This window comes from Pinus tabuliformis, chromosome J (genome assembly GCF_031772625.1).
Source record: "Pinus tabuliformis cultivar Carrire ecotype Pingquan chromosome J, CPIR1, whole genome shotgun sequence".
In the NCBI taxonomy this organism is placed as follows: Eukaryota; Viridiplantae; Streptophyta; class Pinopsida; order Pinales; family Pinaceae; genus Pinus; species Pinus tabuliformis.
In genome coordinates, this window is record NC_142295.1 from 554,557,306 (window position 1) to 554,571,769 (window position 14,464).

General features: G+C 40.3%; 1 protein-coding gene across 2 annotated transcripts in view; it reads right to left on the reverse strand.

The window, feature by feature from the left end:
• The window catches only part of LOC149228210 (mitochondrial ATP-independent inner membrane protease subunit 2-like), a 124,500-nt gene that overhangs the window by 83,595 nt on the left and 26,441 nt on the right, over nt 1–14,464 (reverse strand). For both annotated transcript variants that reach the window (XM_089378102.1, XM_089378103.1), the window contains exon 2: nt 13,195–13,367. In XM_089378102.1, coding sequence (XP_089234228.1) covers nt 13,195–13,367 — 173 coding nt within the window. The remainder of the gene's footprint in view (nt 1–13,194; nt 13,368–14,464) is intronic.

The window sequence follows — 14,464 nt, forward strand, 5'->3', positions numbered from 1 at the left end:
AGCCACGACAGAAGCGCAGCTGCATATCTACTCTATCTCAGCTTGCATCTGCTGCACAGCCTGCTAGTGGTACTGGTACCACTTCTACAGTTGCAGTTGGAGATGATGATGATGATGAGGAGCCATGGGGCCCCTTGTCTGACTCTGATGATGATGATCCAGAGATTGGTCGAGATGATCTTGGCTCCTCTGGCAGTAGCTACTAGCCAGTAGAACTAGTATTGCAGTCTGGTCACCATCACAGTTTACTTTTGTTGTAGAGGCCATTTCTAGCCTCCTTGGTTATTTGTATTTTGTTTTGAGTCTTTGATCATGTATGACAGTTGACTATGTATTGCCATTGGGTACCATTTTGATATAGTGGATTGGTTCATGAGCCTACTTTGATCATATGTTGTCTTCCATCTATATTATAATGCTGTGTGTTTGGAAACATGAATAAAAATCTTTAAAATTATGTTTAAAATATTTAAAATTATGTTTTTTAATAAAAAAAAAAAATATTTAATGTATTTTTTACAACGACCGAGTCATTGAAATCGAGCCAGCCGAGTCATTACCGTTTCGGAGTCAGAGTCGGAGTCGATCCTCGGCCGAGTTGGAGTCGGAGTCAGAGTCTTAAAACATTGGTTGATGCTAGGCCTTCCTTCCCAACATCCTTTGCACTGCTGCCTCCTGTACTGCTGGCCATGGTTCTACCACTACCACTACTACATCTGTACGACAGCTCCCTTTGCATCCGTGCTACTGCTGGTCCTTTCTCCCAGCACTGCACCTCCTCTCATCATGTTGCATCGTGCTGCTCACTGCTACACTGCAACTCAGTTACTGAGAAGTAAGTAACTGATCTCCCAACTAACCTCCCTATTGGGCTAGAAATACCCTCTGATGCTGAAGCTCTCTCTGCCGATGACAAGTGCTCCCTCTCTGACCTCTGCACTGCTGCAACAACTCTCTTGCATCTCGCACCATTGCACACCTCTATGTGCCTTCTTGCACTGGTGCAACACTCCTATGCCTCTCGCACTGCTGCAACCTGCTAGCTCTGCGCTATCTCAGGACTCCTGCACTGTAGCTCTCTCTGCCGCTCCATTCGCATCCGTCACTACCCGACTCAACCAGTCCTGCTACTCCTCTTCGAGACTCCCGTAGCAAGGTCTAATCCAAGAGGCTGGGTACCTCAAGGATCCTGCTCCTCATCGCCTATAGTCCACCTGACTACAGCTCGATGTCTCCCCACTTCTGCTCAAGTGGTGCATGTACACTCATGACACAGTCATCGTTTGTCAAAACTTCCTTCTTTGCCCGTGCTGGCGTGGCCTTAGTCTCGGAAGACTCTCCCTTACTCTTCTTCCTTGGATACTGGGTCGCATAATGACCCAGCTCCCCACAATGGAAGCACTTGATCTTGGAGAAATCTTTCTTCTTCCGCTTCTCCTGCTTTCTCTCATATGCTAGGGCCACATCCTCCTCCTCCTGCTTGACCTTGATCCCTTTGCTGGTGTTACCTGTCTTCGGCTGCCGTCTGATCTCTTCCTGGGGAAGAGCTGCCCACATCTCGTCCCAAGGTGGGAGACTCCCTCTGCCCAGGATACTCTAGAAAAACACTTCCCAATCTTCTGAGACAGCATTCAGGGCTGTCCTCACCATAAGCTCCTGATCCGGTGTCGCTCCTATAGCAGTCAACTGGTCTCAATTCTCATTCAGTCCTCCGAGGAAGGTATCAATCGATTGACCCTTCTTCATCTGATACGACCTCATCTGGTTCTCGAACAGCATTCTTCTCTGCACAGAAGTATGGTGGTATAGGTTCTTGAGAGCCTCCCACATCTCAACTGTTGTTTCCTTCTCAGCTATATGTGGTACCACATGATCCTTGACTCCGTCAAGGATAATGCACTTGGCCCTCGCCATCGCCTCTTCGTACTTGTCGTTATCATTGGGGTCGACTAGGATAGCTATAACCTTCAAGGCGAAGTTCTTGACACGATTCCTGTCAACACTGATAAGATTCTGGCCTTCCAGACTGCAAAGTTCAATGCTCCGTCCAGTCTATCCTGGTCTTTTACCCCGTGTAGTGCCATGACACTCCTCTACTTCCCTCCTAGAAGTTCTTTGTTCGACTCCTCTGAGTCTCTACTTCCCATCTGGAAGTTCTCTTCTAGACTCCCTCTGAGTCTTGATTTTCCTCCTGGAAATCCTTCTATCGTTGGTTGAGATGCCTCCTACTCTGAAGCAACTGCACTGCTGATCCAGGTTCCTCGGCTAGAAACCCTCGGTAATAACTCCTCTAGCCCTGCTCTGTCAGGTAATGTTCTAACTACAGTACCTCACCAGCGACACTCTGCAATATTTCCACAGCCTTCTAGACTCCAACAACTACCTCTCTGTGAACTGTGTCAGCCCTTCTCTACCTCACGCTGGCTCTGCGTCACCCCAAATGGATCTGCGTCAGCCGTGGGATGCCCTACATCAACCCTTTGGCCCTCTGCGTCAGCAACGCTGGCCTCTCTAAGGCTCTGCGCAGCTCCCGACTTCTTCTGTGTGGCTCTGGCTGGGTTTGCGTCACACTTCTTGGCTTCTATGCTGCTAGAAACAGCTTCTTTCACCTCGGGAGAGTTGTTTTCTGCTGCTATTGCTCCGCTCGGTTGATGTCTTTTAGTCCTCCTGTAATCTGCAATCACACTCTGATACCATGTTGAAGTTTCTAATTTTCCTTAGTTAGAAACCCTTCATGCACTTTTTCTAATTTATTCCTACCTACTTGTTATTTTTTCTTTAACAAGTTATTTACAAAATAAATACTGAAAATAAACACCAGTGCATGCTCAACATATTACAGATCAACAACTAAAAGAAACAAGAACAAACACGCCACATGACACCATTATTTTTGGACCAATGTCCCCGGAAAAACCCAATGCGGGAAAACCGGTGCAGCTATCTGAGGGTTTTCTTATTAAGCAATATCAGAGTATAATCTGCGTGCCGAAACTGGCCTACCCACCAAAGAATTTCCTTAGCAGTAATACCACTCGATTTCTGACAACTCTATTGGATGAAACCCTGGATAATCCTTCCAGCAACTACTCAGCACCAATTTGCCCCAGAAGCCCTAGCATCTGCCCAATCTAGACTGCATCAGCCTCTCCTAGCCCAGCACTGGCACTGTGTCAGCCCCAGGAGGCCCTGCGTCAGCTCTTTGAGGCCTTGCATCAGCTACGCTAGCCCCTCTGGTGCTCTGCGCAGCACTTAGCTGCCCCTGCATGGCCCTGTGTGAGCATTGGCTGCTCCTACGTCTCTCTTTGGTTGCTCTACTGTTATCCCGGCACTATCTCTGCCTCTTTGTCTCTCTGTATTCAATGCCCCTCAGTTGCTCTCCCAATCACTGATTTTAACTCTCTTATCAAACCCCGCTCTAGAGAATAGAATCACTGATCACTCTGGTGTATTCTCCAAGTGACCTTCAAGCCTCCTCTTATACTTTTCTCGTTGACATATCAATGGCCGAGATTAAGTCCCTAATCAACAACTAAGATTAGATCTGGCTTGATCCATGTCTTTTAGTCCTCCTGTAATCTGCAATCACACTCTGATACCATGTTGAAGTTTCTAATTTTTCTTAGTTAGAAACCCTTCATGCACTTTTTCTAATTTATTCCTACCTACTTGTTATTTCTTCTTTAACAAGTTATTTACAAAATAAATATTGAAAATAAACACCAGCGCATGCTCAACATATTACAGATCAACAATTAAAAGAAACAAGAACAAACACACCACATGACACCATTATTTTTGGACCAATGTCCCCGGAAAAACCCAATGCGGGAAAACCGGTGCAGCTATCTGAGGGTTTTCTTATTAAGCAATATCAGAGTATAATCTGCGTGCCGAAACTGGCCTACCCACCAGAGAATTTCCTTAGCAGTAATACCACTCGATTTCTGACAACTCTATTGGCTGAAACCCTGGATAATCCTTCCAGCAACTACTCAGCGCCAATTTGCCCTAGAAGCCCTAGCATCTGCCCAATCTAGACTGCATCAGCCTCGCCTAGCCCAGCAGTGGCACTGTGTCAGCCCCAGGAGGCCCTGCGTCAGCTCTTTGAGCCTCTGCATCAGCTACGCTAGCCCCTCTGGTGCTCTGCGCAACACTTAGCTGCCCCTGCATGGCCTTGTGTGAGCATTGGCTGCTCCTACGTCTCTCTTTGGTTGCTCTACTGTTATCCCGGCACTATCTCTGCCTCTTTGTCTCTCTGTATTCAATGCCCCTCAGTTGCTCTCCCAATCACTGATTCTAACTCTCTTATCAAACCCCGCTCTAGAGAATAGAATCACTGATCACTCTGGTGTATTCTCCAAGTGACCTTCAAGCCTCCTCTTATACTTTTCTCGTTGACATATCAATGGCCGAGATTAAGTCCCTAATCAACAACTAAGATTAGATCTGGCTTGATCCATGTCTTTTGGACCACTCTAACATAGATTCATATTAATACACATTAATATTTTATTTCCCTAAGTTTAGACTTAGGGACTCCATTAAAATATTAATTATTTTAATATCTCTTGATCTGTTTAGAATCTGCCCAAAGCCTTTCTGGGTATTGGAGATCTCCTGTGCCCCAACCTCTCCACCAAATTTCGTCATTAGAGCACATCCAATGCTACCCCAAATCAACATGTTGCACCCTCCGCCACTCATGTCGCCTCAACTCACCATCCTAGTCATCACATAAAATTTGTCGGGGAGTCTTTACATCTCTCTCCGTTGTGCAAAGGTAGTCTAGCAATGTTGCAAGCCCCATCTATATAATCCCAGAGAGAGTTATTATCTAGAAGCACTGCAATTTTGTTGACGGTCTATGCATCTATCAGCTCTAAGTTAGTGGTTGGCCCCAAAGAAGACTGCTCGTCCTCCTCCACCATGGGCTCAACATGAGTCACGAACTGCCTCTCCATGACTAGCTCACGCCCCTCTATGTTCTCTCCATGTTGTTGTAGGTGGTTGTCATCCCGCAACTCTATTGTAGATCTGGGTGCCTTTGTACCTATCGGATCTTCATCAAGGGTGGTGATGTCTCTTGTCACCTCATCATCCCATCATGCGCTACTATCACCTGAAAACTTGGTCACAACCCTAAATACCTCAACAAGGGATGTCACCTTCTCAACAGTGGACATGTTTGTGTCTCCTGGCACCTCATCAATGTATGCTCTTCTCTCTCCCCCAAGGTGTCAACTGGTGCTATCAAAGAGGTCTCCAACAATGGTGACTCCTATGCCACACTAGGTATACCAATGTGCTCCTCACACTCCCGCGTGTCCTCTGCCTCATGCTCAATCTCCTCCTCAAGCCCCTAATGTCTTTAACTAGGTCTCCACCAGCAAAATTCTCTCCTTGACTCATCCTCTAACTGTCTTTGGCCTACCTGCTCCTTTACAGGAGACCTAGTGCCCTGATTCTATGGGATTTCCCCACATAGTGTAGATGGTTGTACTCCCACGACTTGTGCACCTCTAGTGTCTCTGTTGTAAGGACAAGGATGGATCTGGTCTGACACCTTCCTCAACTGAGCCAACCTCTCATCGTTCTAGCGGATTCCACCCCAAAATTCCTGCATACTAAATCTCCCTTGAGCCATGGGTGGTGTATGGTGTAACCCGTCACTGTGCATACATGCCCAAATCTCCCATGATATTACTGGTTACCCACAGTTGGGCCAAGATCATGCTCTGATACCACTGTAATGTTCCAAACTTAAATAAACAGTGATATGCAAAACAAAATCAATTTGTGACATAGGAAATAAAAACAATCAACAAATGCTTATTAAAACTCCAGAAGTAAGAACCAGTTGAGCTATTTTATTAATCAATGGAGCAATACAACAATATGGATGAATGCACCTGGGCTTGACTCAATGGCAAGCATGACAGAATCCAAGTGATGAGACAATGATATCAAGTACTGGAAAATGTTTGCTCCTCTAATGCTTTGTGTTGCCCAAAAAATTGCACCACTGGCTGGAAAGGAATTGTAAGAAACCCCACTTCTGCTACTTGGAAAATGCTACAAATTCAGCCCCAAGCTCCTTGACCAAAACCCACAAAAACCCAAAAATGGTTTGGCCTGATTTTGACCTCCCAAAATCAACCCCCAAAAGCACTGTGCAATCCCCAACGATTCTGCACTGTCTGCTGCAAAGATATGGCTTAAACCCCCACTTCTAGTGCTCAGAAAATTATGAGACTTTATATCTGGGATCCTTGTCCAAAACCCAGAAAAACACAAAAATGGTTTGGCCGGATTTTGAACTTCCAAATTCAGCCTCAAAAGGCATTGTGAACTCCCCAACAATTTTGCATTGTCTGCTGCAAAGATATGGCTAAAAACCCCACCTCCAATGCTCAGAAAATTCTGCAAATTTATATCTAGGGTCCTTGTCAAAAACCCAGAAAAACCCAAAAATGGTTTGGTCTGGTTTTGACCTTCCAAATTCGACCCCCAAAAGGCCCTACGCCCTCCAAATCTGTTGAAGCACAATGCCCGCCAATACACCAAAAAAATCCTCCTCAAACACTCCGGAAAATGTAGCAATCAACTCCACCAATACTTCCCTTATTTCTCCTAGCAAGAAATAGTCCTCCGATAGAATGTTGCAATGGTCACACTAGATACACTATTGTGTCCTCCAGAAATACGCATTGTTGGGGCGAACTGTATACAAATGCTGGAAATTTCTCTACAAATCTCCTTCGGATGATAATGGATGAACCTCTCTAGGGTGGCACTTGAAGTCCCCCAAAGAAAGAGTGAGTTCTCTGCTTGGAAAACTCTTGCTAAACAGTAAGTGACCCGACTAAACAGCTCGAGCAACAAAATCAAATTCAATAAGCCAAGAATGATGAAATGAGGAGTGTTGCCTTCCTTTTATAGATTTCGTGGAGTCTTTCTCCCTCCTTCATGGGTCTGTCACTAAACCATCGATTTTCCCTCTCATGCAATTCGAACTATTGGCTTAGGAAGTGCTTATTTTCCTTGTGTGAACAAAACCAAAATAACTTACTTCTAACTCTTAAGGCTCCTAATAAAATCGAATGGGCCCCATCTCCAAAATTGGCCCCAAAATGTAGAAATAAATCATGTTCCAAAATAATTTAGGAAGGGACATTACACATTCTTTCTTCTTGCTCATTTCATTGCAGGTTGTCCATCTATATTCATATTCCAAAATAGTGTTCTTTTGGCTTTTATGTATCATCCACTTTTGTTTTTCATGATGGTAAGGGGGAGTAGGAATAGAAGGGAAGAAGAACAAGAGGAGATTGGTCCCCATATGAGTGACCCAATGTATGATGAGGAGGAAGGGGATGAAAAGGACACTGAAATGCAAGAGGGGAAAGTTGCATTGACACCCATGTGGAATTATGTGACCAAACTTGAAGGGGGATAAGGTGGTGGAAGCTACAAGTTTTTGTGCCCTCATGGTTGTCATGGAGGAAAATCATATAGTGTTCATATACCCGTGTGAGGAGCCATTTTTGTGGGGTGTTGGAAAGTGATGAGAAAAAGGGTGTCGTGGGGATCGCAATTGCCCTAAGGTTTCAAATTTCAACTGAACAAAGAAGAAAATACATCCAAATAGAGGAGGTTGCACAACAAAAAACTCATTTTGAATCAAGTGGAACCTCTAAATTTGGTAGCTCATCTCCTCATGGTACTTTTGCAACCACTAGAAGTAGAAGACCAATAGGGGATTTCTTGAATGTTGCTGGGAGGGATGTTGTAGATGGAAAGATAGTCTGGTTTCTTTGTGCTTGCAGTGTACCATTCAATGTGCTTTGCTCTCACTATTGGCATCAATGAAGCCTATAAGGCTACAAGAGCCCCAAGTATGAGAAAGCTAGAATTTTGTTATTAGAAAGAGAAAGCAAAAGTTCAAAGAGCTTTGACACAATTTACAAATGAGTGGGTGGATTGTGGGGTATCCATTGTATCAGATGGGTGGACAAATGTTAGAAACCAATATTTGATAAATGTTCTTGGTGTTTCTTCTAGTGGTGCAGTGTTTACTGCATGTCATGACTCCTCCATCAGTGCAACTTCCCAAAACATTGCAGATCTCCTATTGCAACCAATCAAAAATGTTGGTCCCTATAATTTGGCGCAAGTGATCATTGATAATGCAGCAAATTGTAAGGCAGCAAGAAAAATTATTAAGAGTACTCGTTTACACATATTTTGGTCTGGGTGCTTGGTGCACACATTTAACCTTTTGATGCATGATATTGTGAAGCATAAAGAATCTGGATGGATTAATGAGCTTTACTAGAGAGGGAAACAACTCATTAAATTTATCACACACAGGGCATACAAGGGTAAACTACTTTTATGGCACTTACTCCAAAGTTGTCGTTGCTTAAACTTGCAAAAACAAGATTTGCAAGTTATTATCTCACCTTTATGCGGCTAGTGAAAATGAGACAAGTTTTAACTAATATGGTGACCTCTGAATCATGGGATGACATTCACATTGATAGAGATGGTGCTAATGTAGCCAAGGACACTATTCTTAATAGTTACTTTTGGTCACAGATTAAATATGTTTTGCAATTCACAAAACCAAATTGGGGAGGTGTATCACCAAATGGATAGTGTGTTGGGGCAAATTAAAGACATTTTTGAGCCTAGAGATATCACCTTGTACAATTATATTCGTGCAGAGGTGGAAAAACGATGGGATATGCTAAACATTCCATTACATGCCTTAGCATATGTTCTAACACCTAAATGCTATCATCCATCATGGCTTTCAATCGCAGCACCTGGGGGGTGGGATAAAACCACACCTATATCCAGAGGTTCTATCTTGGTTATATGAAAGCATTGGACAAATTAGTCCATGATGAGGAGGAGCCTACCATGCTACAGAAACATTTGAGCAACTATACACTTAGCATTGGCCCATTTGCAAGCATGCATACAATTAGAGATCGAGAGAATTTATATTTTCTTGAGTGATGGAACATGCATGTAGATGCTACTCCACTTCTGCAAACTTTGGAATTGTGGGTGCTATCACAAGTGGTAAACACTTCTTCTGCAGAGAGGTGATGGAGCTCTTATTCTTTCATCCACAGTGTTAAAATGAACAGGTTAAATTTAGATTGAGTAGAGAGCTTGGTTTATGTTCACTACAACTTGTGATTGTTGGGCCATTACTGTGATGATGCAAAGACTAATAAAGACTTCAAGGTTTGGGACAAAAATCCAAAGGAGCCCACTTTGGACGATGGAGTGTTGCAATCAGAGCAACTGGAGGATGCTCTTATCCAGGATGATGATGATTGAGTTGAGATGCCACCCTCATCTGGTCCCTTGGTTCCCAGGTTCCATGCTTCCAACAGCAGGGGCTTCATCTTCATGAGTTCGACTGCAACAACTTCCAAAGCCACCATCTTCTTCACTGCTACCATTTTCATTGCCACCACGTGCAGGCTCACGTACTGTTCGTGGTGGAAGGAGGAGAGATTAGTAGATATATTCACAGTTTACTACTTATGTCATAGATTCGACTTGTAGTCTTGTTGTGAATTTGAACCTTCTTGTCTTACTCTTCCTAGTAAGTGGAAAATTACTCGAATGTTTGATGATTTTATCTTCTAAATGTTTTATGTTTTATGATATGCTTAAAAATTTGATGTATTTTTGTAATTGCTAGAATCTAGATGGTTGATGCTCGAATAATTAATCATGGATGCCATATCTATCTTGATTTATGTAAAAATATGCATGTTTTCATGTCTTCTAAAACTAATTTGGTATTTTGGATGTCTGTTGAATATAAATGCAAAAATTTTAGGAAAATAGGAAAAACAAATTGGAATATAAATAGGAAACAATTTAAGGATCCATACTTATCTTAAAGTGTAGACTCTAGAGACCTTAACAAATCCTAATAATTCTTAAAATGACAAGCATAAAATGTTTGGCAATATTTTTGCAAAACAATCAAATCCTTAAGGATTTTATAAAAATAATCGAATTCATAAGGATTTTATAGACGTCTTTAGAAAATTTTGGTGACTTTTAGATTAAAATACTTTATCTTATAAAAATTTAGGTGAATAAATTTTAAAAGAAAAATGGAAATAGACAAATCTTTTTTTAGAAAAAATTGGAGACTGTATTTCACGCAATTGTGATTGTATTTCCAAGCTTGTTGCAAGAGGATATCAAAACCATCCAAGTATATTGACTAGGTTTCCTCCCCTTCCTGGGTTGCTTGTTGTAACTTGTGTGTTCCCTTTCCTTAACCTGAGCAACTTTCCATTTGCTTTGTGTAGTTAGCAAATTTCTTATTTCAAAACCTAGCTAAAAGCGCTCTCACTCACTTAGGATGGTTAATAAGCCCCTAGGCCTCTCCTTTTTGAGAGCACACCATAAGTAAAACGGTTGCATTGATTTAATGCTCAGTGTTCACTATTCATAATGTTAGCATTGAAACAAGGATTGGATACTCCATGTCATTGTTACAAGAACCCTCCCCCCCGCACGCACTAAACCTCGGAACCGTGAGCGAAGCACACTCAAAATCATGCTTTTAAAAAAATGGAACCTCGCTTCAGGCTGGATTTGCATGGTTCCTGAAATTTTGGAACTATTATGTGAGGAACCATGCTTCCTGGACACTCTCAAGGTGCTCCCGAGATGCTTCCTAGATGTTCCCAAATGCTAATGTTAAATTCTTTCTTAAATTTTTAACATTACCATGAAATCACTCGAGATGTTTAAGAGTGGTTTCAACCTCATTGAACTTCATATGGAGAAAAAAGGATTTCATATCCCATTCAAAATTTAGCAGAAGTAACGATTTTTAGGATTTCAGAATCAATGTGATTGTAGCGTTTCATTAGATTATATTGCATATGAGGGTATGTGATTGGCATTTAATCAAGAGCACCAAGCCCTATATGTACCATAGTGTTGGTGGTGTTGATTGTTGAACTCTTTTGTCATCGCCTTAATGTACCCTTAAATCAAGTCAAAATCATTGATTAGGCATGTTAAGTTTTTTCTACCATATTTTAAGGCTTGGATTAGGCAGTTTGATGAAAATTGGGTAATGTTGACTAATGTCCCGAAAGAATCAAGGTAGAGGCAAAGGCTAGATAGGAGGAGAAGAATCTAGATTCTAGATGGTTGATGCTCGAATAATTAATCATTATTGTACTATGTATACCATTTCTATCTCGATTTATGTACAAGTATGCATGCTTTGATATATTCTGCAACTAATTTGGCATTCTGGATGTTATTTTAATATGCATGAAATGATACACACACACACACATATTAGATGCTTCTGGGACACTTCTCTTCCAAGAATTTTTGGGAAATGACACTTCCAATGCTTCACTTCCAAAAAAACACACTCACTTGGTCCCCGCTTCATGCAACATTGCTCCATGTACACCTTTCAGCTCTCTTTCATTTCACGCACTTAGCTAATTAGCTCACACAAAGTCAAAACAGAATCAACTTTACTTTCCTTGATTTATTTCATCTCATATTTGATCATTTTTTGTTGTTCAAGACCTAATCAAATTATCAAACTTGATATATTAACCTCTATACCTAGATCAAATATAATCAAATCTAAAATCCTAATTAATCTGGTGGTTTCTTCTCTCTCTCTCTCTCTCTCTCTCTCTTCCCTAGTTTTCACAATTTCTGACCTTACTCACAAATTCGCACACCCACAAATATTCTCCAGAAATTTTAGTTACCCTAATGGAAATCTATAATGCAAGGTTCCCTAGACATATTAAAGAAACACACTAGTTTCATGATCAAGGACCCAAGCTTCGAGATCAACCTATGAATGTCCGGTTTTAAAACAGATCTGTCCTCAGATCTACTGGGATCCACTTTTGGCAGAGGCGTCTATACACAGATCTGAGGAGGATCCAGTACTGATACCTCAATGGAGGACTAATGCAACTATGTTCTACAATGTGATAGAACATGGGGTTCTGGTAGTCATTTTCTAGGATGCATTTTCCTCCATACTGAGGCAGGTAAATAAATTATATTCCATAAATGGGTGAATCCTGACCTTTATATGCAAAAATATGACGAATCATAAAACTCGATATAAACTATGTTTTTCTGTATTTTCTTTTAAATGAGAAAAAAATATTATGTTTCTTATTATAATGCAGCCTTCAATGCAAAATGTGTCGAAATCAAGTCAACTTTCCAAACATATAAAAGCAACTTTCATTTAATGGTGTTTTCTGTTATGATTAAAATATATAAATATAATATAAATAATAATAATGATTAATTTAATAATAATTAGTTAATGAAGAGGCATGTCTCTACGGAAATGTTCATTCATGAAGAAGCACCTGTCTAGGTATATAAGCAGGCCCTCATTTGTAACATTAAATATCTCATATCTTTTTTACATTCTTATATAAATGTATTTGTCCTATCATATGCATATATATGTATTTCAGATCTTCTGAGTATTCTGCTGCATTTATGAACTTTGTTCATAACATTGGTATCGAGACCTAGTATTAAGCAGAATCTATTTGTTTCTTAGTTCATATTGCATGTGCCTAGATCTAGAGATTAACAGGAATCAGCTGAGCTGGTTTTAGCGGCAGTTCAAGCAGAAACTTCATTTTGTTTCAGAAAAATATTGTTAACTGGCAACATGAAATAGATAAACATAAGCCATTTATTTTCTGAGAAAAAGTATAAATTAGATTCTTTCTTTAACAGACGCATTACTGTTAAGTACGTATCACATGAATTTACAAAAAAATCAGATAAATGACCCAATAAAACAAGACCCAAGCACTCATAAGCCAGTCTCCATAAAATAAAATTATAATCCACAAAAGTCCTTGTGAAGCCTGCAAATTAAACATATTTGCCTCCTCTTAAATTCCAGAAGATGTTAGTATGTTCCCAACCAAAAACTGGATCCAATCGTAAAGAAAAATGAGATCAGGTCATAAAAGATTTAACATTAAAGAATTTTTTACTAGATTATTGATAAATTCTAACCATAGAAATCAAAAGCAACTTGTGAGAAAGATATAATTGTCATGCAATAATTCTAAGGAAAACAAAAGCATTTTGTAAGACACATGTCTACAGTGTCATGCATACTTTGGATCTGCAGTGGGTAGTCTTCGAACAAGCAAACTCCCACCCTGACCTGACAAAGTCGGGGCCATCTCTTCCCCTTTGTTAAAATGCACATATGTCAATTTTCCTTGAAACACATTCTTCCATACATTTTCGTTCACTTGCTTATCCGTAATCTGGCCTATTTGGTAGTTCTGCATTGGAAATTTACTGATGTCAGACAAATGTTTTGCACTGCAAGTTGTCTTAATGAAATTATAAAGCCAAAAAAAGTTCAAAGAATTATTTAGGTAAAATACAAAACTACAAGAACTACCTGCTGCAGCAATTTTCTTCTATAAATACCAAGCTACATTTACTACAATTTACAAGCCAAAGGTTGGCACACTCTACATAACAGAAGGTTGAAAATCGGACAATCATAAAATTATGAACACACTGAACTTCATACCAATGTCAATTGTATTTTTGTGCATAACTAAAAATATATAAGGCACAAATTAGCATCCCAAGTTTGACTCTAAGCAAAGCCCATCCAGAACTTTTGCCCAAAATTAATAAGTTATCTCAAACATAACTACCATGTATAAAAATATAAAAGTTATATCAGACATTGACAATAAAAGAGTAACAAAATATGACAATCAGGAAATCACAAAGATCTCCGCAGGACAAGGTTAACTGGCCCTGATAAATAACCAGCCTAGATCCATCTTAACCCCAGATCTACCAAGCATCTACCAAGCGCCGAGAGGGATCAAATCTATCCCATATTAGCATCCCAAGTTTGATTCTAAGCAAAGCCCATCCAGAACTTTTGCCCAAAATTAATAAGTTATCTCAAACATAACTACCATGTATAAAAATATAAAAGTTATATCAGACATTGACAATAAAAGAGTAACAAAATATTACAATCAGGAAATCACAAAGATGTCCGCAGAACAAGATTAACTGGCCTTGATAAATAACCAGTCTAGATCCATCTTAACCCCGGATCTACTAAACGCCGAGAGGGATCAAATCTCTTTTCACTGTAAAAAAGGTTTACTTATCAAAAGATTTGATCCCTCTCGGCACTGGTAGATCCGGAGTTAAGATGGATCTAGGCTGGTTTAATTTACCCCTTTAAATAGGCTACATTCCACATGCATACCATGGGCCATTTTTATTTTGTTATTATTTTAATTTTATAGGGTTATTTTTATTTTGACTGAGTTAAAATGTTTGCATCACATTACATGAATCTTTTTTATTTAATTTTATTTTTAAAAAAATATTTTATTTTTAT